Source organism: Tachyglossus aculeatus, chromosome 22 (genome assembly GCF_015852505.1).
Source record: "Tachyglossus aculeatus isolate mTacAcu1 chromosome 22, mTacAcu1.pri, whole genome shotgun sequence".
Taxonomy (NCBI): Eukaryota; Metazoa; Chordata; class Mammalia; order Monotremata; family Tachyglossidae; genus Tachyglossus; species Tachyglossus aculeatus.
In genome coordinates, this window is record NC_052087.1 from 39,872,643 (window position 1) to 39,898,954 (window position 26,312).

At 44.7% G+C, this 26,312-nt stretch overlaps 1 protein-coding gene across 1 annotated transcript in view; it reads left to right on the forward strand.

Moving 5' to 3' along the window:
* Positions 1-26,312, forward strand: part of IRAG1 (inositol 1,4,5-triphosphate receptor associated 1) — a 148,021-nt gene that overhangs the window by 49,503 nt on the left and 72,206 nt on the right. Inside the window, exons 3-5 of the mRNA XM_038764614.1 lie at positions 11,407-11,507; positions 22,407-22,477; positions 24,497-24,670. Of these exons, the coding sequence (XP_038620542.1) occupies positions 11,407-11,507; positions 22,407-22,477; positions 24,497-24,670 (346 nt within the window). The remainder of the gene's footprint in view (positions 1-11,406; positions 11,508-22,406; positions 22,478-24,496; positions 24,671-26,312) is intronic.

The following is a 26,312-nucleotide window of genomic DNA, read 5'->3' on the forward strand; positions in this document are numbered from 1 at the left end:
AGTCACTTAACTTCTCTGTGCCTCAGTTACCTCATCTGTTAAATGGGGAGTAAGACTGTGAGCCCCACGTGGGGCAACTGTATCCCCCCAGTGCTTAGAACAGTGCTTCGCACATAGTAAGTGCTTAACAAATACCATTATCATCATTATTATTATTTGAAGGGGAAATCATGCAATTAATCAATACTATTTATTGAGTGCTTACTTTGTAGAAGGCATTGTACTAGAAGAGTACAATTTGTACTTCCCAAGCGCTTAGTACAGTGCTCTGCACATAGTAAGCGCTCAATAAATACGATTGATGATGATGATGATGAAGAGAAGCAGTGTGGCTCAGTGGAAAGAGCCCGGGCTTTGGAGTCAGAGGTCATGGGTTCAAATCCCGGCTCCGCCAACTGTCAGCTGTGTGACTTTGGGCAAGTCACGTAACTTCTCTGTGCCTCAGTTCCCTCATCTGTAAAATGGGAATTAAGACTGTGAGCTCCCTGTGGGACAACCTGATCACCTTGTAACCTCCCCAGTGCTTAGAACAGTGCTTTGCACATAGTAAACGCTCAATAAATGCCATTATTATTATTATTATTACTAAGTGCTTGGAAGGTACAATACAGGTGATGGACGTGATCCCTGCCCTCAAGGAGCTTATAGCCTAATGGGACAGCCATGAAAATCAGTGTCAGTCAATCGATCGTATTTATTGAGCACTGACTGTGTGCAGAGCACTGTACTAAATACTTGGGAGAGAACGATGCAACAGAGTTAAAAAAAACCTTATTTGTTACAGCCTTACTATGTGCCATACACTGTTCTAAGTGCTGGGGTAGATACAAGCTAATCAGGTTGGTTACCGCCCCTGCCCCACATAGGGGTCAGAGTCTTCATCCCCATTTTCCATATGAGGGAACTGAGGCACAGAGAAGTGAAGTGACTTGCCCAAAGGCACACAGCAGACAAGTGGCAGGGCCAGGATTAGAACCCAGGTCCTTCTGACTTCCAGTCCTGTGCTCTCTCCATTAGGCCGTGTTGCCTCTCAAGAAGGAGTTAGAGTACATGTTCCCTGTCCACGAGGATCTCTTTAGTCTAGAGGAAGAGCAGATATGAAGGAGAAGCAGCGTGACTCAGTGGAAAGAGCACAGGCTTGGGAGTCAGAGGTCATGGATTCTAATCCCGACTCCACCGCTTGTCAGCTGTGTGACTTTGGGCAAGTCACTTCACTTCACTTGGTGTCATCCTCGACCCCGCTCTCTCATTCACCCCTCACATCCAAGCCGTCACCAAAACCTGCCGGTCTCAGCTCCGCAACATTGCCAAGATCCGCCCTTTCCTCTCCATCCAAACCGCTACCCTGCTAATTCAAGCTCTCATCCTATCCCGTCTGGACTACTGCACTAGCCTTCTCTCTGATCTCCCATCCTCGTGTCTCTCTCCACTTCAATCCATACTTCATGCTGCTGCCCGGATTATCTTTGTCCAGAAACGCTCTGGACATATTACTCCCCTCCTCAAAAACCTCCAATGGCTACCGATCAATCTGCGCATCAAGCAGAAACTCCTCACCCTGGGCTTCAAGGCTGTCCATCCCCTCGCCCCCTCCTACCTCACCTCCCTTCTCTCCTTCTACTGCCCAGCCCGCACCCTCCGCTCCTCCACCACTAATCTCCTCACTGTACCTCGCTCTCGCCTGTCCCGCCATCGACCCCCGGCCCACGTCATTCCCCGGGCCTGGAATGCCCTCCCTCTGCCCATCTGCCAAGCTAGCTCTCTTCCTCCCTTCAAGGCCCTGCTGAGAGCTCACCTCCTCCAGGAGGCCTTCCCAGACTGAGCCCCTTCTTTCCTCTCCCCCTCGTCCCCCTCTCCATCCCCCCGTCTTACCTCCTTCCCTTCCCCACAGCACCTGTATATATGTATATATGGTTGTACATATTTATTACTCTATTTATTTATTTATTTATTTATTCATTTTACTTGTACATTTCTATCCTACTTATTTTATTTTGTTGGTATGTTTGGTTCAGTTCTCTGTCTCCCCCTTTTAGACTGTGAGCCCACTGTTGGGTAGGGACTGTCTCTATGTGATGCCAATTTGTACTTCCCAAGCGCTTAGTACAGTGCTCTGCACATAGTAAGCGCTCAATAAATACGATTGATTGATTGATTGATTGATTCTCTGTGCCTCAGTTCCCACATCTGGAAAATGGGGGATTAAGACTGTGAGCCCCACGTGGGACAACCTGATCACTTTGTATCCCCCCTGTGCTTAGAACAGTACTTGGCACATAGTAAGTGCTTAACAAATACCATAACAATAATTATAACAGTAACGGCATTTGTTAAGCGCTTACTATGTGCCAAGCACTGTTCTAAGTGCTGGGGGGTAGATACAAGGTAATTAGGTTGTGCCACATGGAGCTCACAGTCTCAATCCCCATTTTACAGATGAGGTAACTGAGACACAGAGAAGTTAAGTGATTTGCCCAAAGTCACACAGCTGACAAGTGGCGGAGCTGGGATTAGAACCCATGACCTCTGACTCCCAAGCCCATGCTCTTTCCACTGAGCCACTCTGCTTCTCTATCATTATTACAATTATAGTATATAATAATTATAATTATTATTCTTACATTAAAAGAAATTATGAATATAATAATAATAATGATGATGGTATTTGTTAAGCACTTACTATGTGCAAAGCACTGTTCTAAGCACTGGGGGATACAAGGTGATCAGGTTGTCTCACGTGGGGCTCACAGCCTTCATCCCCATTTTACAGATGAGGGAACTGAGGCTCAGAAAAGTTAAGTGCCTTGCCCAAAGTCACACAGCTGACAATTGGTGGAGCTGGGATTTGAACCCATGACCTCTGACTCCAAAGCCCGGGCTCTTTCCACTGAGCCACGCTGCTTCTCATATGTATGTAAGTGCATGGGTCTCAGAGGTGAATATCGATTATTTCAAGGGCACAGATCCAAGTACAAAGGAGACAAAGAAGGAAGAGAAGTAGCATGGCTTAGTGGAAAGAACACAGGCTTGGGAGTCGGAGGTTGTGGGTTCTAATCCCGGCCCTGCCACTTATCAGCTGCGTGACTTTGGGCAAGTAAATTCACTTCTCTGTGCTTCAGTTACCTCCTCTGTAAAATGGGAATGAAGACTGTGAGCCCCACGTGGGGCAACCTGATCACCTTGTATCTACCCCAGTGCTTAGAAAAGTGCTTGGCACATAGTGAGCGCTTAACAAATGCCATTATTATTATTATTATTATTATTATTATTATGCTTAGAAAGTGCTTAACAAATACCATTATTATTATTATTCTTAAGAGGGAGTAGGGGAGATGAGGGCTTACTTGGAGAAGACCTCTTGGAAGAGATGTGATTTCAATAAACCTTTGAAGGTGGGGAAAGTCGGGGTCTGGCGTACATGAAGTGGGAGGGACTTCCAAGTGGGACGTGGGTGAGATAGGCGACATCGAGTCACAGGGAATAGTTTAGCCTTATATTCATTCATTTAATCATATTTATTGAGCACTTACTGTGTGCAGAGCGCTTATAGGAACAAAGTGTGAGGGCCGGGTTATATTGTACTTTTCCAAGTGCTTACTACAGGTCTCTGAACGCAGTATATTCCCAATAAATAACATCGATGAAGACGATGTTGACCATGATAATGACGATGTCTGCCTCAGAGCCAGGGAAAGCTTCCTGTCATGTTCTGCCTCTTCAACGTAACACGCTTTGAACAACAAAGGCAAAGCAAAGATAGAAGTTGGAGTAATTATATTTATTTAGACTGTGAGCCCAATGTTGGGTAGGGACTGTCTCTATATGTTGCCAATTTGTACTTCCCAAGCACTTAGTACAGTGCTCTGCACATAGTAAGCACTCAATAAATACGATTGATGATGATGATTGAGCTCCCAGTGGCGTAATATACTGGACTAAGCTGTTGGGAGACCCCAACAGAAGCAAGAGAGGTGTTTCTTGTCCACTAGATCACTAGAAGCTTACACTCTAACAGGAGGGACAGTCATTAAAAAAAACAAATTAAAAAAAAAACTTCACCAGAGACTTAGCTTTAGTGGTTTACAAAAACCCCCCAAAACTTTTATGGATTGAATTGGGGGTAAGTCTGAGTCAATTTCATACTTTCTATTACTTTGAATAAAATCAAATCATCACTTCCTACACTGAGCCGGAGACACTTTGTTGTCATTTTGATAAGTCTGAAATTCGACTGGGTATATACTGTACATTTTACCACAGTTCAGTGACTGCAGCAATGAAATTTCTGCTCTAGTAACGTATGGCATTTTAGAAGAGTAATAATAATAATAATAATAATGGCATTTATTAAGTGCTTACTATGTGCAAAAAGCATGGGCTAGTGGGAAGACACGGAACTGGGAGCCACAGGATCTGGATTCTAATTCAGCTATGCCACTTACCTGTTGCGTGACCTTGGGCAAGTCACTTAACTTCTCTTCCCCTAAGTCCTGTCATCTGCGAAATGGGGATTCAATACCCATTCTTCCTCCTGCTTAGACTGTGAGCCCCATATGGGACCTGATTATTTTGTATCTACTTCAGTGCTTAGTACAGTCCTTTGCACAGAGTAAGTGCCTAACGAATACCACAATTATTATTAATATTATTTATATAGTGCATACTCTATCCATGATACAGAGTAGTCTTAGAGTTGTCTCCAACCCATAGATACTCCATGGACACATCTCTCCCAGAACGCCCCACCTCCACCTGCAGTCATTCTGGTAGTGGATCCAGAGAGTTTTCTTGGTAAAACTTTGGAAGTGGCCTCCTTGCGTACAGTAAACTCAAGTCTCCGCCCTCATTCCTCCATTCCTCTGTCCTTATAATAATAACAATAATGGCATTTATTAAGCGCTTACTATGTGCAGAGCACTGTTCTAAGCGCTGGGGAATTTACAAGGTGATCAGGTTGTCCCCCCCCCGTGGGGCTTACAGTGTTAATCCCCATTTTACAGATGAGGGAACTGAGGCCCAGAGAAGTTAAGTGACTTGCCCAAAGTCACACAGCTGACGAGTGGCGGAGCTGGGATTTGAACCCATGACCTCTGACTCCAAAGCCCAGGCTCTTTCCCCTGAGCCTGTCCCTCCATTTCTCCGTCTGTTCCTCTGTCCCTCCATTTCTCCGTCCATTCCTCCGTCCTTTCCTCTGTCCTCCATCGTCTGAGCCCCGTCCTTCCTCTCCCCCACCTCCCCCTCCCCATCCCCACGCCTTACCTCCTTCCCTTCCCCACAGCACCTGTATATATGTTTGTACGTATTTATTACTCTATTTATTTATTTTACTTGTACATATTTATTCTATTTATTTCATTTTGTTAATTTGTTTTGTTTTGTTGTCTGTCTCCCCCTTCTAGACTGTGAGCCCGCTGTTGGGTAGGGACCGTCTCTATATGTTGCCAACTTGTACTTCCCAAGCGCTTAGTACAGTGCTCTGCACACAGTGAGCGCTCAATAAATACGATTGAATGAATGTATGACCCTCTCCCTGCCACTGCAAGGGAGTTTTGACTTGCAGCAGATTGCCTTCCACTCACTAGCCACTGCTCAAGCTAGGAATGGAAGGGGTAGGTCTCTGCTTGACTCTCCCTCACGTAGCAGAGACTGGTAGAGGACTGGAAATTCTCCACGTCTCATCCTGAAGAGCCACAGAGTAGCACATACTAAATATATAGATACGTAAACATTTATGTATCTGTTTATATAAGCATATTTAGTTCATTATCTATACCTTCCCTCCACCCCAATTCTATACACACCCCTGCACACCAGACAATATACTCCCATAATTTTCCCACCGGTTCATTCCTATTCCTTGGTGAGAAACTTCTAAGTCTGGTCTCGTTGCTGCTGATGGGGAGAAACGAAGCGATCTGACTGGTAAACACACAGTTCCTAGGAAGCTGCCTCTTCCGGGAATGTTTCCCGGAAAACTGGATAATCTGTACCCGAATTTTCTTTTCAAGTCTTATCTGGGTTTGAGCCATGCAAAGTTGGGGAAAAGGATCGGCTATTCCAAGCACATCTCCAGTGGGTATTTATAGTCGGACTTAGCCTATTCTGAAACTATTGTACGTTCCTGAGAGTTTACCGAGGGAATAAATATTTAAATGTCTCTAGAAGATTTATTCAGTGTGGGAACAAAGTGTGACCTACTCCGGGAACCGATTCTAGGGGCTGACTCCCGGAATTGTGCTCTATCCACTGGGCCACACTACTTCCCCACTTACTCCATTTTACTGTACTCTCCAAGTGCTTAGTACAGTGCTCTGAACACAGTAGGTGCTCAATAAATATCACTAATTGATCAGATGAGCAGACAATAATGCAAGGATCGGCTCTTGATGACCGTAATTCAACTATTTGCAAACTCCATTGCACACGTGTCTGCCAACTCTGTCATATTGTACTCTCCCAAGTACTTAGTACAGTGCTCTGCACACAGTAAGTGCTCAATAAATACGATCGATGGATTGACTGATCCTTTCCGAGTCGGCACAGAGTAAGCGCTCACTCAGTAGATACTGTCGGTCGACTGCTACTCTCCAGTTTGGAGATTCCAGGAGACGGTCCTGGCAGAAATCAAACAATCCATCCACCAATGGTATTTATTGAACGCTTACTATGTGCAGAACACTGTACTGAAGACTCCGGGGAGAACAGTACCACAGAGTTGATAGGCCTGTTCTCTACCCACAACGAGCTTGCAGTCTCGAGGGAAAGACAGACATTGATATAATAATTAATATTAATAATTTATAATATGTAGAAAGGAATCTGTTATCTCAATTTGCCACTAGGGAAAAAAACAAATGATAAGACTGTAAGCTTGTTGCGGGTAGGGAATGTGTCTGTTTATTGTTATACTGCACAGTCCCAAGTGCTTAGTTCAGTGCTCTGCTCACAGTAAGCAACTTTGTGTGCGACTTTGGACAAGTCACTCAACTTCTCTGTGCCTCAGTTATGTCATATTTAATATGGGGATTAAGACTGTGAGCCCCCCGTGGGACAACCTGATCACCTTGTAACCTCTCCAGTGCTTTGCACATAGTAAGCACTTAATAAATGCCTTCATTATTATTCCCCCATCTTACCTCCTTCCCTTCCCCACAGCACCTGTATATATGTATATATCTTTGTACATATTTTTTACTCTACTTATTTATTTATTTATTTTATTTGTACATATCTATTCTATTTTATTTTGTTAGTATGTTTGGTTTTGTTCTCTGTCTCCCCCTTTTAGACAGTGAGCCCACTGTTGGGTAGGGACTGTCTCTATATGTTGCCAATTTGTACTTCCCAAGCGCTTAGTACAGTGCTCTGCACATAGTAAGCGCTCAATAAATACGATTGATGATGATGAAGTAAACGCTCAATAAATACGATTGACTGACTAAATATGCTGATTAGGAAATTATTCGGATCCATTAGAAGGTTTTAGGGGGCTCTGGGGAGCTGAGACAGAGTCCAGGAGAGCAACCCAGCGCTGCCTTGACCCATTGAGTGTGACCTTGGACAAGTCACTTCACCTCTATGGCTTCCTGTTTCCAACTGAGGATACTAATTCCGGTAACCTCTGGACTTTGTGCTGATACTGTGGGGGCAAATGCGGTCATTGATATGAAGGTGCTTTGGAAAATAGACACGCCGCTGAAATTCAGCATGTCAGGAGGGCCTTATCTTCCTGCGGGGCCCTCGTTTGACTTGTCTCAGCAAAAAGCCCAGGCTTCCTGCCCTTGGGCATCTTCAATCTCTGGAGATCCTGGCCTAGTCAGGTCCTGGGAAAGTTTTCTGGATACAGGGCTAAGCCTAAGTGTTTTTTTTTTTTCCCATGATCAGTTCCCCTCTGGCATCACTTTTTGTGCCACTATGCCAGCTAGGGCTGCAGAAGGGGGACAGATTTTACCCCTTCTTTGCACTTCCTTCCTCTCCGTCCCTTTTCCTTTCCGCACAGAAGTGGTGTGTTCTAGTGGAAAAAGCACGCAATCAGTAGCCAGGAGACCAGGTTTCAAATCCTAGCTCTGCCACTTGACTGCTGTGTGACTTTGGGTAAGTCATTGAACTTCTCTGGGTTCAGGTTCCTCATTTGTAAAATGAAGTTGAACTATCTGTTTTCCCTCCCCCTTGGACTGTGCACCCCATGTGATGCAGGAACTGTAACCGACCTGATTATGGTTTATCTATCCCAATCAATCAATCAATCAATCGTATTTATTGAGTGCTTACTGTGTGCGGAGCACTGTACTAAGAGCTTGGGAAATACAAGTTGGCAACATATAGAGACAGTCCCTACCCAATAGTGGGCTCACAGTCTAAAAGGGGGAGACAGAGAACAAAACCAAACATACTAACAAAATAAAATAAATAGAATAGATATGTACAGGTAAAATAAATAAATAAATAGAGTAATAAATATGTACAAACATATATCCATATATACAGGTGCTGTGGCGAAGGGAAGGAGGTAAGATGGGGGGGATGGAGAGGGGGACGAGGGGGAGAGGAAGGAAGGGGCTCAGTCTGGGAAGGCCTCCTGGAGGAGGTGAGCTCTCAGTAGGGCCTTGAAGGGAGGAAGAGAGCTAGCTTGGCGGATGGGCAGAGGGAGGGCATTCCAGGCCCAATCAATCAATCAATCAATCAATCGTATTTATTGAGCGCTTACTGTGTGCAGAGCACTGTACTAAGCACTTGGGAAGTACAACGTGGCAACATATAGAGACAGTCCTTACCCAACAGTGGGCTCACAGTCTAGAAGGGGGAGACAGAGAACAAAACCAAACATATTAACAAAATAAAATAAATAGAATAGATATGTACAAGTGCTTAGTATAAGGCTTGGTGCATAATAAACACTTTATTCATTCATTCAATTGTATTTATTGAGTGCTTACTGTGTGCAGAGCACTGTACTAAGCACTTGAATATTATTATTATTACTCTCAATATGCCTAGCACCTGCTGAGGTGAGCAGCACTGTGTTGAGTGGTGGGGAACATCCTGACTGTGGAGGAAATTTGGGTCCCTCTGATCTCCCTCTCATTCTTTTTATTTTTGGTATTTGCTAAGCGCTAATTATAAAAATAATTATGGTATTTGTTAAGCGCTTACCGTGTGCTAAGCACTGTTCTAAGCACTTATTTTGTGCCAGCACTGGGGTAGATAACAAGGCAATCAGGTTGGACACAGTCTCCGTCCCACTTGGGGCTCACATTTTATGGATGAGGAAAGTGAGGGACAGAGAAGTGAAGTGACTTACCCAAGGTCACACAGCAGACGCGTGGCAGAGCTGGGCCCATGCTCTAACCGGTAGGCTACACCGCTTCTCCCTTTCCATATACTAGGACTGAAACTATAGTGGATGGCATGTCTGAAGACCATACCACACTTCCTAGAGGCCTACCCAGAAATAGTTTAGATTGTGGGTCGTAGCTGAGCTGGGGTCTATAACCTATCTAATTCCTTTTAATTTTTTTAAGCACTTACTATGTACGAGGCACTGTACTAAACACTGGGATAGACCCAAGCTAATCAGGTTGGACACAGTCCCTGTCCCACATGGGGCTCACAGTCTTCATTCCCATTTGACAGATAATAATGGCATTTATTAAGTGCTTACTATGTGCAAAGCACTGTTCTAAGCGCTGGGGAGGTTACAAGGTGATCAGGTTGTCCCACGGTGGGCTCAAAGTCTTAATCTCCATTTTACGGATGAGATAACTGAGGCACAGAGATGTGAAGTGATTTGCCCAGAGTCACACAGCTGACAGTTGGCAGAGCTGGGATTTGAACCCATGACCTCTGACTCCAAAGCCCGGGCTCTTTCCACTGAGCCACACTGCTTCTCATAATGATGGCATTTGTTAAGTGCTTACTATGTGCAATGCACGGTTCTAAGCACTGGGGAGGTTACAAGGTGATCAGTTTTTCCCACGGAGGGCTCACAGTCTTAATCCCCATTTTACAGATGAGATAACTGAGGCACAGAGAAGTGAAGTCACTTGCCCAAAGTCACACAGCTGACAGTTGGCGGAGCTGGGATTTGAACCCATGACCTCTGACTCCAAAGCCCGGGCTCTTTCCACTGAGCCACGCTGCTTCTCATAATGATGGTATTTGTTAAGTGCTTACTATGTGCAACGCATGGTTCTAAGCGCTGGGGAGGTTACAAGGTGATCAGGTTGTCCCACGGGGGACTCACAGTCTTAATCCCCATTTTGCAGATGAGCTAACTAAGGCACAGAGAAGTAAAGTGACTCACCCAAAGTCACACAGCTGACAGCTGGCGGAGCTGGGATTTGTATCCATGACCTCTGACTCCAAAGCCCGGGCTTTTCCCACTGAGCCGCGCTGCAGGTGAGGGGACTGAAGCCCAGAGAAGTGAAATGACTTTTCCAAGGTCACACAGCAGACATGGGGCAGAGCCAGGATTAGAACTCAGGTCCTTCTGACACCCAGGTGCATTACTTTCCTTGTGTCTACCCCTGTGCTTGGTACAGAGGCTTAGCACTCAGCAAACACTTCACCGAGTGGCTCCTATCTGCATCAGTAGACCTTGCTCCTTCCCTGGGTGTATTTACTGGGGAAAATGGAAACAACTAACTTTTTTTTTTTTGAATCATCCATGGTAAAGTGTGACTTCTTTGGGGCAATAACTACAACAAAAAAAACAACCAAATAGCTAAGAATGTTGCTGAAACTTTACCGCTTTCTTCATTTCTCATCCTGGAGGAGTTTCCCCAAGAAGTCAGCCAATCAATCCGTGGTATTTGAGTGTTTTCCATGTGCAGAGAACTGTAAATAAATAATAATGGCATTTGTTAGGCGCTTACTACGTACAAAGCACTGTTCTAAGCACTGGAGCAGCATAGCTCAAGGGAAAGACCCCGGGCTTTGGAGTCAGAGGTTGTGGGTTCAAACCCCGGCTCCACCACTTGTCAGCTGGGTGACTTTGGGCAAGTCACTTCACTTCTCTGTGCCTCAGTTACCTCATCTGTAAAATGGGGATTAAGACTATGAGCCCTCTGTGGGACAACCTGATCACCTTGTAACCTCCCCAGCGCTTAGAACAGTGCTTTGCACATAGTAAGCGCTTAACAAATGCCATTATTATTATTATTACTATTATTATTATTCTAAGCGCTGGTCCGTGAATGCTTGGGAGAATACAATGCACCCGAGTTGGTAGACATGCTCCCTGCCCACAAAGAGCTTACAGTCTAGAGGGGGAGATAGCTATTAATGTCAGTAAATTAATTAAGGATATGAACATGAGTGCTATGGGGTTGAAGGTCCGTACACCATATCTGGATATTTTCTACACCAGCAGAATTCAGTGTTTAATTCCATTTTTATATTTATCAGGGTTCTCCTGTGGAAGGGACAACCTGCAATGCACCTTCTATTGTCCTCCCAGAGAATGCTGTTACGCCAGATGTAGAAATTGATAAAAATCTAGTTAACAGGTACTCCATCTCCCATATGTTCCCTGTTTGTGCCTAAGCTGTTGTCATGGTGATTCCAGCTATCTTGGAAATTACTTCTTGAAACCTTATTTTCTTTTTTCTGCGCCACCTTCTTGAGCGATGGGTTTGTATTGTGGGTCATTATCTTTGCCGAGAAAGTCATTTGTGCTCACGGATTGTGGCTCGCCTGCTGATTTTTCTGAATAACGTATTTTGGCCCGGCTGAAATCAGATGTTTAAAACCAGTCAGTCAAAGCTCTCCCACACGTCTCTGCAGACAGACCAAAATGTGAGCACGCTGCTCTGTTTCAGTTTTCCCGAAAAACCTTCATTTATATTCTTCTGCTAAATAGCCTGCTGATTTTAGCTGGCTGGGTTGTCACGCTACCGTTCATTCATTCATTCAATCGTATTTATTGAGCGCTTACTGTGTGCAGAGCACTGTACTAAGCGCTTGTCAGTGTGTAGAGTAAGTGGGAAGGGCCCATTTGCTTTCTCAATTGACAACTCTTCTTCCTTATTTTTAGCTTAATGTTTCTACCCCCATATTGAAATTTTCAATTCAGTTCAATTCAGTTCAATTTCAATTCAATTCGATTATTATTATTTTAATAATAATAATAATCATAAGAACGGTATTTAAGTGCTTACTATGTGCCAAGCACTGTTCTAAGCACTGGGGTAGATACAAGGTAATTTCGTTGTCCCATGTGGGGCGTGGCTCAGTGGAAAGAGCCCGGGCTTTGGAGTCAGAGGTCACGGGTTCAAATCCTGACTCCGCCAACTGCCTGCTGTGTGACCTTGGGCAAGTCACTTAACTTCTCTGTGTCTCAGTTCCTTCATCTGTAAAATGGGGGTTAAGACTGTGAGCCCCCCCGTGGGATAACCTGCTCACCTTGCAACCTCCCCAGCGCTTAGAACAGTGCTTTGCACATAGTAAATTCTTAATAAATGCCATTTTTTTAATCCCCATTTTACATATGAGGTAACTGAGGCAAAGAGAAGTTGTGGCTCGCCCAAAGTCACACAGCCCGCTGTTGGTTAGGGACCGTCTCTATATGTTGCCAACTTGTACACTCCCAAGCGCTTAGTACAATGCTCTGCACACAGTAAGCGCTCAATAAATACGATTGAATGAATGAACACAGCTGATAAGTGGAGGAGTCGGGATTAGAACCCACGATCTCTGACTCTCAAGCCCGGGCTGTTGCCACTTAAGCCACGCCGCTTCCTATTATGCCAAGGTGCTTCTCATACAGTGTAACAATACGAGACACATTCCCTTCCCACATCCAGGTGGCTCAGCGGAAGGAGCGCGGGCTTTGGAGTCGGAGGTCATGGGTTCAAATCCCACCTCCGCCACTTGTTGGCTGTGTGACTTTGGGCAAGTCGCTTGGCTTCTCTGGGCCTCAGTTCCCTCATCTGTAAAATGGGGATTAAGATTGTAAGCCCCGCGTGGGACAACCCGATCACCTTGTAACCTCCCCAGCGCTTCGAACAGTGCTTTGAACATAGTAAGCGCTTAATAAATGCCATCATTATTATTATCATCCAGGGATCAGATCCCTGGATCCATCCACCGGCTCCTGGAGTTCGGGTCTCCTCTGGGGACTCACCAAGAAGTGGATCAGTCGTATTTATTCATCATCATCATCAATCGTATTTATTGAGCGCTTACTGTGTGCAGAGCACTGTACTAAGCGCTTGGGAAGTACAAACTGGCAACATATAGAGACAGCCCCTACCCAACAGTGGGCTCACGGTCTAAAATTAAATTTATTGAGCGCTTACTGTGGGCCGGTCACTGTACTGAGTGTTTGGGAGAGAGCAATATAAGAATATAAAAGACACATTTCCCGCCCACAACAAGGGACCAGAAATTTCAGTTCCTTTCGGCCAAACAGCGGTTTCCGCGGGGAGTCCAAGAAGAAGCAGACCAGCGTGGGCAGGGAAGAGCACAAAGCCCACGTACTATTGTCACCGCTCCCTTCCCGGGCACGGGGGCCATGAGGGTTGAAGTTGGGGCAAGGCCCTTGCTTGGATGTAGCCAGGGTGGTGGGAGGCTTTGCTTTGTACAAGCGACCCTGCTTTTTGGCGTGCGAGTGTTAGCCTGTTCCCCTATCTGTCACCTTTTTTTTAAAAAAAAAAAACGCTATTTATTAAGCGCTTACTGTGTACCAGGCGCTGTCCAAAGCTCTGGGGTAGATACAGCTAATTGGCTGGAAACAGTCCACGTCCGTTATGGGGTTCGCAGTTTTACTCTATTGATTTATTATTACTCTATTTATTTATTTAATTTACTTGTACATATGAGAGAAGCAGCGTAACAGTCCATGTCCGTTATGGGGTTCGCAGTTTTACTCTATTGATTTATTATTACTCTACTTATTTATTTATTTAATTTACTTGTACATATAAGAGAAGCAGCGTAACAGTCCATGTCCGTTATGGGGTTCGCAGTTTTACTCTATTGATTTATTATTACTCTACTTATTTATTTATTTAATTTACTTGTACATATAAGAGAAGCAGCGTAACAGTCCATGTCCGTTATGGGGTTCGCAGTTTTACTCTATTGATTTATTATTACTCTATTTATTTATTTAATTTACTTGTACATATGAGAGAAGCAGCGTAACAGTCCATGTCCGTTATGGGGTTCGCAGTTTTACTCTATTGATTTATTCTTACTCTATTTATTTCCCCCTGGCCTGGAATTCCCTCCCTCTGCCCATCCGCCAAGCTAGCTCTCTTCCTCCCTTCAAGGCCCTGCTGAGAGCTCACCTCCTCCAGGAGGCCTTCCCAGACTGAGCCCATTCTTTCCTCTCCCCCTCGTCCCCCTCTCCATCCCCCCGTCTTACCTCCTTCCCTTCCCCACAGCACCTGTATATATGTATATATGTTTGTACGTATTTATTACTCTATTTATTTTAGACTGTGAGCCCACTGTTGGGTAGGGACTGTCTCTATATGTTGCCAACTTGTACTTCCCAAGCGCTTAGTACAGTGCTCTGCACATAGTAAGCGCTCAATAAATACGACTGATGATGATGATGATTTATTTATTTCTTTTACTTGCACATATCTATCCTATTTATTTTATTTTGTTAGTATGCTTGGTTTTGTTCTCTGTCTTCCCCTTTTAGACTGTGAGCCCACTGTTGGGTAGGGACCGTCTCTATATGTTGCCAACTTGTACTTCCCAAGCGCTTAGTACAGTGCTCTGCACATAGTAAGCGCTCAATAAATACGATTGATGATGATGATACAACCAAATTGGCTGGAAACAGTCCATGTTCGTTATGGGGTTCGCAGTTTTACTCTATTGATTTATTATTACCCTATTTATTTATTTAATTTACTTGTACATATAAGAGAAGCAGCACAACAGTCCATGTCTGTTATGGGGTTTGCAGTTTTACTCTATTGATTTATTATAACTTATTTATTTATATTATTATTAATATTTATATATATTTTATATTAAATATTTTATATAAATATATTTTATATATTTATATTATTAATATATGTATATATTATTTATATTATTTATTTATTGAGAAGCAGCGTGGCTCAGTGGGAAAGAGCACGGGCTTTGGAGTCAGAGGTCATGGGTTCAAATCCCGGCTCCGCCACTTGTCAGCTGTGTGACTTTGGGCAAGTCACTTCACTTCTCTGGGCCTCATTTCCCTCATCTGTAAAATGGGGATGAAGACTGTGAGCCCCTCGTGGGACAACCTCATCAACTTGTATCCCCCCAGCGCTTAGAACAGTGCTTTGCACATAGTAAGCGCTTAATAAAGGCCATCATTATTATTATTATTATTATTGTTACTCTATTTATTTATTTATTTATTTCACTTGTACATAGAAGAGAAGCAGCGTTGCTCAGTGGAAAGAGCCCGGGCTTTGGAGTCAGAGGTCAGAGGTTCGAATCCCAGCTCCGCCAATTGTCAGCTGGGTGACTTTGGGCAAGTCACTTCACTTCTCTGGGCCTCAGTGATCTCATCTGTAAAATAAATAATAATAAATAATGATGGCATTTATTAAGCGCTTACTATGTGCAAAGCACTGTTCTAAGCGCTGGGGGGGTTACAAGGTGATCAGGTTGTCCCACGAGGGGCTCACTGTATTAGTCCCCATTTTACAGATGAGGTAACTGAGGCTCAGAGAAGCTAAGTGACTTGCCCAAGGTCACACAGCAGACATGTGGCGGAGCTGGGATTCGAACCCATGACCTCTGACTCCAAAGCCCGTGCTCCTTCCAGTGAGCCATGCTGCTTCTCTATGGGTATGAAGACTGTAAGCCCCCCCATGGGACAACCTGATCACCTTGTAACCTACCCAGCGCTTAGAACAGTGCTTTGCACATAGTAAGCGCTTAATAAATGCCATTATTATTATTATTATATTCTATTTATTTTATTTTGTTAATATGCTTTGTTTTGTTCTCTGTCTCCCCCTTCTAGGCTGTGAGCCCGCTGTTGGGTTAGGGACCGTCTCTATATGTTGCTGACTTGTACTTCCCAAGCGCTTAGTCCCGTGCTCTGCACACAGTAAGCGCTCAATAAATATGATTGATTGATTGATTGATTTTAATCCCCTTTTTACAGATAATAATAACAATTATGGTACTTGGTAGGGACCGTCTCTATATGTTGCCGACTTGTACTTCCCAAGTGCTTAGTACAGTACTCTGCACACAGTAAGTGCTCAATAAATATGATTGATTGATTGATTGATTTTAATCCCCATTTTACAGATAATAATAACAATTATGGTACTTGGTAGGGACCGTCTGTATATGTTGCCGACTTGTACTTCCCAAACGCTTAGTACAGTGCTCTGCACACAGTAAGGGCTCAATAATTATGATTGATTGAATGAATGAATGCTCAGTGGAAAGAGCACAGGCTTTGGAGTCAGAGGTCATGGGTTCAAATCCCAGCTCTGCCACTTGTCAGCTGTGTGACTTTGGGCAAGTCACTTCACTTCACTGGACCTCAGTTCCCTCATCTGTAAAATGAGGATTAAGGCTGTGAGCCCCCCGTGGGACAACCTGATCACCTTGTAACTTCCCCAGCACTTAGAACAGTGCTTTGCACATAGTAAGCGCTTAATAAATGCCATTATTATTATTATGTGCTATGCACTGTTGTAAACACTGGGGAAGATATAAGGTAGTCAGATTGGACCCAGTCCCTGTTCCACATGGGGCTCACACTCTTAATCCCCATTTTACAGATGAGAGAACTGAGGCCCAGAGAAGGGAAGTGACAGCGGAGATCAATCAATCAATCGTATTTATTGAGCGCTTACTGTGTGCCGAGCACTGTACTAAGCGCTTGGGAAGTACAAGTTGGCAACATATAGACACAGTCCCTACCCAACAGTGGGCTCACAGTCTAGACGGGGGAGACAGAGAACAAAACCAAACATATTAACAAAATCAAATCAATAGAATAGATATGTACAAGTAAAATAAATAAATAGAGTAATAAATATGTTCAAACATGTATACATATGTACAGGTGCTGTGGGGAAGGGAAGGAGGTGAGACGGGGGGATGGAGAGGGGGACGAGGGGGAGAGGAAGGAGGGGGCTCAGTCTGGGAAGGCCTCCTGGAGGAGGTGAGCTCTCAGTAGATGGGATTAGAACCCAATCAATCAATCAATCAATTGTATTTATTGAGCGCTTACTGTGTGCAGAGCACTGTACTAAGCGCTTGGGAAGTACAAGTTGGCAACATATATAACCCAGGTCCTTCTGACACAAGGGCCCATGCTCTATTCACTAGGCCACACTGCCTCTCCTTCCGCTTTCCACCGACTCCCCGCCTGCCTACTTCTTCCTAACCCCGGGCAAAGCACGGGCAATTCTCCTCACCCACAGCCTGGCAGCTGAAATTAAAATCAATCAAATCCGTGGTCTGCCTTACTCATGTATTCGGGCCAAGGGAGAAAATATTAATTTAGTTTACAGGCAGATTGCTTGCGAACACTATACCCCATCCAAAGCCCTAACTGGATTGGAGGCTTAATTTTTAGTACAGTGCCTGGAACTTACTAAGTGCTTAGCAAATACCAGAATTATTTTAGAAGCTCAAGAGCATTCCAAGAGTTGGCTCCTTTTTTTAGCAAGAAACATGGTGAAAATTTTTACTCAGGAGGAAGTGACTAATTTAAAAGGAAGGGAAGGGGGATGCGGATATGGGGATGCGGATGCGGATAAAACAGTCTGTTTTAGACTGTGAGCCCACTGTTGGGTAGGGACTGTCTCTATATGTTGCCAGCTTGTACTTCCCAAGCACTTAGTACAGTGCTCTGCACACAGTAAGCGCTCAATAAATACGATTGATTGATTGATTGATTGATTGAAGGATATAAAGATATAAGGAAAGCAGCAGGGCTTAGTGGAAAGAGCACGGGCTTGAGAGTCAGAGGGCATGGGTTCTAATCCCGGCTCCGCCACTCGTCTGTTGTGTGACCTTGGGCAAGCCTCTTAACTTCTCTGTGCCTCAGTGACCTCATCTGGAAAATGGGGATTGAGACTGCGAGCCCCACGTGGGACAACCTGGTGACCTTGTATCTACTCCAGTGCTAAGAACGGTGCTTGGCACATAGTAAGCACTTAACAAATACCATAATAGAGAAGCAGCATGGCTCAGTGGAAAGAGCCCGGGCTTTGGAGTCACAGGTCATGGGTTCGAATCCCGACCCTGCCACTTGGGTCAGCTGACTCCAAAGCCTGGGCTCTTGCCACTGAGCCACTCTTGCTCACTTGTCTGCTGTGTGTGACCTTGGGCGAGTCACTTCACTTCTCTGGGCCTCGGTTACCTCATCTGTAAAATGGGGATTGAGACTGTGAGCCTCATGTGGGACAGGGACTGTGTCCAATGCAGTTTGCTCATGTCCACCCCAGCATTTAGTACAGTGCCTGGCACATAGTAAGAGCTCAACAAATACCACAATTATTATTAAATTTATTATTATAACAGGAATAGTCCCTGCCCACCACGGGTTTAGAATCTAGAGGAAGCCTGGGGGAGTTGTGACTCCATGTTTGCTGCCAACTGGGGATGGAGGAGAAGGGATCGCTGTGGCTTTGAGCATTAAATGGTATTAAATGGTATTAAATGGTATTAAATGGTATTAAATGGTATCCAAGCTGAGGATGGAGAGGGTTAAGACGTCAGGCTTCCTGGGAAGATTTTGGGCCAGGGTGATGAGAGAGGGCAGTGGCGGGGGTCTGCCTTGGGGTTACTACCATTTCACTGAGGAGCAGCATTGCTAATGATGATGATTAGTCTTCTAGATTTGTCTTCTAGACTGCGAGTCCGCTGTTGGGTAGGGACCGTCTCTATATGTTGCCAACTTGTACTTCCCAAGCGCTTAGTACAGTGTTCTGCACACAGAAAGTGCTCAATAAATGTGATTGAATGAATGATGGTATTTGTTAAGCGCTTACTATGTGCCAGGCACTGTACTAAGCACTGGGGGGGGATACAAGCAAATTGAGTTGGAAATGGTGCCTGTCCCATGTTGGGCTCAAAGTCTCAATCCCCATTTTACAGATGAGATAACCAAGGCCCAGAGAAGTGAAGTGACTTGCCCAAGTTCACACAGCCAACACGTGCTAAAGAATAGGACACAGGCCTAAGAGCCAGAAGGACCTGGGTTCTAATCCTAGCTCTGCCACTTGACTGCTGGGTGACTTTGGGCAAGTCACTTCTCTGGGCCTCAGTTACTTCAGCTGTAAAATGGGGATTAAGACTGTGAGCCACATGTGGGACAGGGATTGGGTCCAAGTTGATTACCTTGTATGTGCCCCAGCGATTAGTAAAGTGCCTGGCATATAATAAGCACTTAACAAATACCATAACCACCTCCCCCCCCCAAAAAAATCCCCTAAAGTATTGTAATTTCCATGAGGGAGGGATTATGTCCACTTACTTTATTGTATTTAATAATAATAATAGTAATATCACTTATTTATATTAGTGCCTGTCTCCCCCTCTAGACTGTAAACTCATTTTGGGCAGGGAATGTGTCTTTTATATTGGCAACTGTACTCTCTCAAGCACTTAGTATAGTGCTCTGCACACAGAGCTCAACAAATGTGGTTGACTGACTAATAATGCTGCTGATGATAGTAATAATAATAATACTAGTTGTTAAGCACTTACTATATGCCAAACACTGTACAGGGGTAGATATAAAGTTAATCGGGTCCCCTGTGGGGCTCACAGTCAAAGTAGGAAGAACAGGTGTTGAATCCACATTTTGCACAGAGAAGTTAAGTGACTTCCTCAAGACCCCACAGCAGGAAAGTGGTGGGGTCAGGATTGGAACTCAGAGACCCGTGTTCTTTCCACTCTCTCAGAGAGTGTGTGAATGCTCTCAAACGCTTAGTACAGTGCTCTGTACATGGTAAGCGGTTAACAGATATATGATTGGTTGATTGATCTGTGGCATCTGGGGCTGCGGGATCCGATCCCGCTCACCGTCTCATCTTCCCTGGGCCACGAAATCCCACAAGGACCGTTTGGGCCTCTGGACTGTGGCCATGCTTGCCCAGGAGAGAGGGCTGGTGGCCCACCCAGAGCCAAAACACAGTTCTCCTCAAGGTGAACGAGCGTGGGTGAGTCCGGGAGTTTTGGGGAGTTTTGCCGAGGCAGGTTCTTCAGAAGAGTGAGAAGAAACTTGCTTGTATCCCCCCCAGTGCTTTCTGAAACTTAGGAGCAGCGAGGACACTACTAAATAGCACCTCACTTGGGGGGAAGGTCTGTCATTTACTCATTCAGTCAGTCAATCGTATTTATTGAGCGCTTACTGTGTGCAGTTACTTCTCTGTCTCCCCCTTCTAGACTGTGAGCACACTGTTGGGTAGGGACCATCTCTATATATGTATGTATATATATATACCCACTGTTGGGTCTCTAGGGACTATATCATCATCATCAATCGTATTTATTGAGCGCTTACTGTGTGCAGAGCACTGTACTAAGCGCTTGGGAAGTACAAATTGGCAACATATAGAGACAGTCCCTACCCAACAGTGGGCTCACAGTCTAAAAGGGGGAGACAAAACCAAACATACTACAAAATAAAATAGAATAGATATGTACAAGTAAAATAAATAAATAAATAGAGTAATCAATATGTACAAACATATATACATGTATACACACACAGCACACACAGCGCTCAATAAATATGATTGATTAATTGATATGTGTATACATATATATGTATATATGTTTGTACATATTTATTACTCTTTATTTATTTTACTTGTACATATCTATTCTATTTATTTTATTTTGTTAATATGTTTGGTTTTGTTCTCTGTCTCCCCCTTCTAGACTGTGATCCCACTGTTGGGTAGGGACCGTTTCTATATGTTGCCAACTTGTACTTCCCAAGTGCTTAGTACAGTGCTCTGCACACAGTAAGCGCTCAATAAATACGATTGATTGATTGATTGATTGCAGAGCACTAGACTAAGAGTTTGGGAGAGCACAGTATAACAATAAACGGACACATTCCCCGTCAGCGAGGAGCTTACAGTCTAGAGGTGGGGAGACGGATATTAACACAAATAACTGAATGGCAGAGATGTTGCCAACTTGTACTTCCCAAGCGCTTAGTACAGTGCTCTGCACACAGTAAGCACTCAATAAATACAATTGAATGAATGAATGAAGTGCTGTGGGGCTGGGAGGGGGGTGAGAAGAGGGAGCAAGTCGGGGAAACTCAGAAGGGAGTGGGAGAAGAGGAAAGCGGGGCTTTGGAGGAGATGGGCCTTCAATAGGGCTTTGAAAAGTGCGTCACTGATGGTAGCTAGAGCTCAAATTGTCCCAAACCGCTAAAGATTCTGGGGTGACAGCCCTGCCCTGCCTTACTCCTTTATTATTATTCTTATTAACAAGCAGCATGGCTTAGAGGAAACAGCCCGGGCTTGAGGGTCAGAGGTCGTGGGTTCTAATCCCGGCTCCCCACTTAATAATCATGGCATTTGTTAAGCACCTACTATGTGCAAAGCACTGTTCTAAGAGCTGGAACTTAGCTGTGTGACTCTGGACAAGTCATTTCACTTCTCTGGGCCTCAGTTCCCTCATCTGAATGGGGTTAAGACTGTGAGCCCCACGTGGGATAAACTGATTACCTTGTATCTACTCCAGCGCTTAGAACAGTGCTTGGGACATAGTAAGCGCTTAACAAAAACCCTCATCATTATTATTAATAGGAATAATCGGTTGGCTCCCTGGAGGTGGAATTCCAGCCACCTCACACTCATCTTGGCCACAGGAAGCTTCCCCGGGGGAGCAGAACATGTGCGAAGTTTAATCTGCCGGCTCTCCACCTTCCTCTTTGTGGGCACTGACACTGGCAATGCCAGGCCTTAGCATTTTGAATGCCACACCACGTTTTTGAGGGGTATTTTGTACGTCCACTTAGAAGCCTTAATGATACTACGTTGGAGATGGGATTTTTTTGGAGGTGCCAGAGTCATCATCATCATCATCATCAATTGTATTTATTGAGCGCTTACGGTGTGCAGAGCACTGTACTAAGCTCTTGGGAAGTACAAGTTGGCAACATATAGAGACAGTCCCTGCCCAACAGTGGGCTCACAGTCTAAAAGGGGGAGACAGAGAACAAAACCAAACATACTAACAAAATAAAATAAATAGAATAGATATGTACAAGTAAAATAAATAAATAAATAGAGTAATAAATATGTACGAAGTCATGTACAGAGTCGGGGGACTCGGGGTTTTGCGCTTGCTTTTCTGTCTGTGGTCATCCGTCCTCCGTACTAACCAATGTGAACGAGAAGGGCAGCAGTGTTCCCGCTTCTTTCCCAATTTACTGCCTTCATTTTCTTTTCCAGGGTTCATAGTCCCCACCGGAGGCTTTCCCATCGGCACCTGAGGACGTCCGTGGCTTCTCCGACTTCTATTGGTAAGTAGGGGATAGGCTGGCCTGAACTTTTTAATAATAATAATAGGTATTATTATGATGATAACTATGTAATTATAATGATAATACCTATTGTTATTAATAATAATTATGTGTGAAATGCTTACTGTGTGCCAGACACTGTACTAAATGCTGGAGTGGATCCAAGCAAATCATTCATTCATTCAATTGCATTTATTGAGCGCTTACTGTGTGCAATCAATCAATCAATCAATCGTAGTTATTGAGCGCTTACTGTGTGCAGAGCACTGTACTAAGCACTTGGGAAGTACAAGTTGGCAATGTATAGAGACGGTCCCTACCCAACAACGGGCTCACAGTCTAGAAGGGGGAGACGGAGAACAAAACAAAATCAGGTTGGACATAATCCCTGTCCCACGTGGGACTCACAGTCTCAATCCCCTCTTTACAGATGAGGTAACTGAGGCACAGAGAAGTGAAGTGACTTGCCCACGGTCACACAACAGACAAGTGGGGGAGCCGGGATTAGCACCCATGACCTTCTGACTCCTTGCTCTATCCGCTACTCCATGCCCTGAGAGGGGACCAAAAAGTCAGCTAGCAAAAGGGAAAGTGGGTCCTCTCCTCCTCCTCCTTCTGGAGAAAGGGTCCCACGAGCCTGCTCCCAGGGAAAGGGTCGTAATAATAATTGTGACATTCATTAAGTGCAAATAAACAGACACATTCCCTGCCCACAGCGATTTTACGGGGTTGAATAAGAGAGACTAGAATTAGGACATATCATAGAATGGGAAAAGAGGCCTATGTGATTTCAATCTATGGCAGTGATACCAGTATGTTGAGAAGCAGCATAGCTCAGTGGAAAGAGCCCGGGCTTGGGAGTCGGAAGGTCATGGGTTCTACTCCCAGCTCCGCCACTTGTCTGCTGTGTGACCTTGGGGCAAGTCACTTCGCTTCTCTGTGCCTCAGTTACCTCATCTGTCAAATGGGGATTAAGACCGTGAGCCCCATGTGGGACAATCTGATTATTTTGTATCCCACCCCAGCACCTAGAACAGTGCCTGGCACATAGTAAGCACTTAACAAATACCATCAATCAATCAATCAATCAATCAATCGTATTTATTGAGCGCTTACTGTGTGCAGAGCACTGTACTAAGCGCTTGGGAAGTACAAGTTGGCAACATATAGAGACAGTCCCTACCCAACAGTGGGCTCACAGTCTTAAAGGGGGAGACAGAGAACAAAACCAAACATACTAACAAAATAAAATAAATAGAATAGATATGTACAAGTAGAATAAATAAATAAATAAATAGAGTAATAAATATGCACAAACATATATACATATATACAGGTGCTGTGGGGAAGGGAATGCATTATTATTATTATGCATTAGTGATGTCAGTGATTAAAAAATCAAAGTTCTCTTTTTTGGGGGGGCGTGGGGTTGGTGTTTGTTAAGCATTTTCTACTTGCCAGGCGCTATACCAAGCGCTGAGGTAGATACAAGCCAATCAGGTTGGACCCAGTCCCTGTTCCACACAGGGCTCACAGTCCCAATCCCCACTTTACAGATGAGGAAACTGAGGCACAGAGAAGTGAAGCAGCTTGCCCAAGTTTACACAACAGACAAAGGAAACTATGCAGCAGCATTGTGTAGGGGCCAGAACATGGGCTTGGGCATTGAAAGGTCATGGGTTCTACTCCCAGCTCCACCACTGTCTGCTGTGTGACCTTGGGGCAAGTCACTTCGCTTCTCTGTGCCTCAGTTACCTCATCTGTAAAGTGGGGATTGAGATTGAGAGCTCCCAATTAGCTTGGATTCTCCTCAGCGCTTAGTTCAATGTCTGGCACATAGTAAGCGCTTAACAAATACTATGATGATGACGATGAATTGAATCTTCCTTTCCCGTCCCACTGTTGGGGACGCCAGGCATGGGGGGCACGTGGACAAAGGCTTCGAGGTGTCAAGCGGTCGGGCTCTGCACCCCCGCGGAGGCTGCCGCTACCCCTGCTCCTTTCTGTTGACCCCCTCAGATAAGGCGGGCCGCATCATCGATCTGGTGTACGACCTGCTGCCTGATGTGAAGATCTCCGAGGAGGATAAGAAGAGGAACCTCCAGCTGCTGGAAGAGGCGAAGAAAGTGAGCGAGAGGTTCCTGACGCGGAGGGGGAGGAAATCGAGGAGCACCCTTTCCGACTCCCCCTCAGGTAACGGCGTGGGCGAGAAGGGCCGGGGCCAGATGGATCGTGATATTTGTTAAGCGCCGACTATTTGCCCAGAAACGTCGATTCTAGATCGTAAGCCCATTGTGGGCAGGGAATGCGCTATTTATGGCTGTATCGAACTCTTCCAAGTGCTTAGTACATCATCATCAATCGTATTTATTGAGCGCTTACTGTGTGCAGAGCACTGTACTAAGTGCTTGGGAAGTACAAGTTGGCAACATATAGAGACGGTCCCTGCCCAACAGTGGGCTCACAGTCTAAAAGGGGGAGACAGAGAACAAAACCAAACATACTAACAAAATAAAATAAATAGAATAGATATGTACAAGTAAAATAAATAAATAAATAGAGTAATAAATATGTACAAACATATATACATATATACAGGTGCTTTGGGGAAGGGAAGGAGGTAAGATGGGGGGATGGAGCCTCTTGATCAGCCTCTTGGTTCAGATTCCTCCCCGCAGCATCTGTATATATGTATATAGAACAGTGCTTTGCACATAGTTGGGTAGGGACCGTCTCTATATGTTGCCAACTTGTACTTCCCAAGCGCTTAGTACAGTGCTCTGCACACAGTAAGCGCTCAATAAATACGATTGATCGATTGATTTATTACAGAGCAATCAATCTTCAAGTGCTTAACAAATGCCAACATTATTATTATTATTATTATTATTATTATTATTATTATATATGTTTGTACGTATTTATTACTCTATTTATTTTATGTGTACGTATTTATTCTATTTATTTTATTCATTCATTCAATCGTATTTATTGAGCACTTACTGTGTGCAGAGCACTGGACTGAGATGGGCAGCTGCCACCCCCGACAGCAGGCGAGGCAGGCTGGTGCCCACCAGTCAGTCATTCGTTCGTTCGATCGTATTTATTGAGCACTTACTGTGTGCAGAGCACTGGACTAAGCGCTTGGGAAGTCCAAGTCGGCAACATACGGAGATGGTCCCTATGGTCCAAATAGTCCAGTGCTCGGCACACGGTAAGCACTCAATAAATATGATTGATTGATTGATAGATTGATTGAATAAGCACAGTAAGCACAGTCTTCTAGACTGTGAGCCCACTGTTGGGTAGGGACCGTCTCTATGTGTTGCCAACTTGTACTTCCCAAGCGCTTAGTACAGTGCTCTGCACATGGTAAGTGCTCAATAAATACGATTGATTGATTGATTGAATAAGCACGGTAAGCACAGTCTTCTAGACTGTGGGTCCACTGTTGGGTAGGGACCGTCTCTATATGTTGCCAACTTGTACTTCCCAAGCGCTTAGTACAGTGCTCTGCACACAGTAAGCGCTCAATAAATATGACTGACTGACTGACTGAATGAATAAATACGACTGCGGACTTTGGAGTCAGAGGTCGTGGGTTCAAATTCCGGCTCCGCCACTTGTCAGCTGTGTGACTTTGGGCACGTCACTTCACTTCTCTGGGCCTCAGTTCCCTCATCTGTAAAATGGGGATTAAGACTGTGAGCCCCCTGTGGGACAACCTGATCACTTTGTAACCTCCCCAGCACTTAGAATGGTGCTTTGCACATAGTAAGTGCTTAATAAATGCCATCATCATCATCGTCGTCGTCAAATGAAGGCCCAGAGAGGT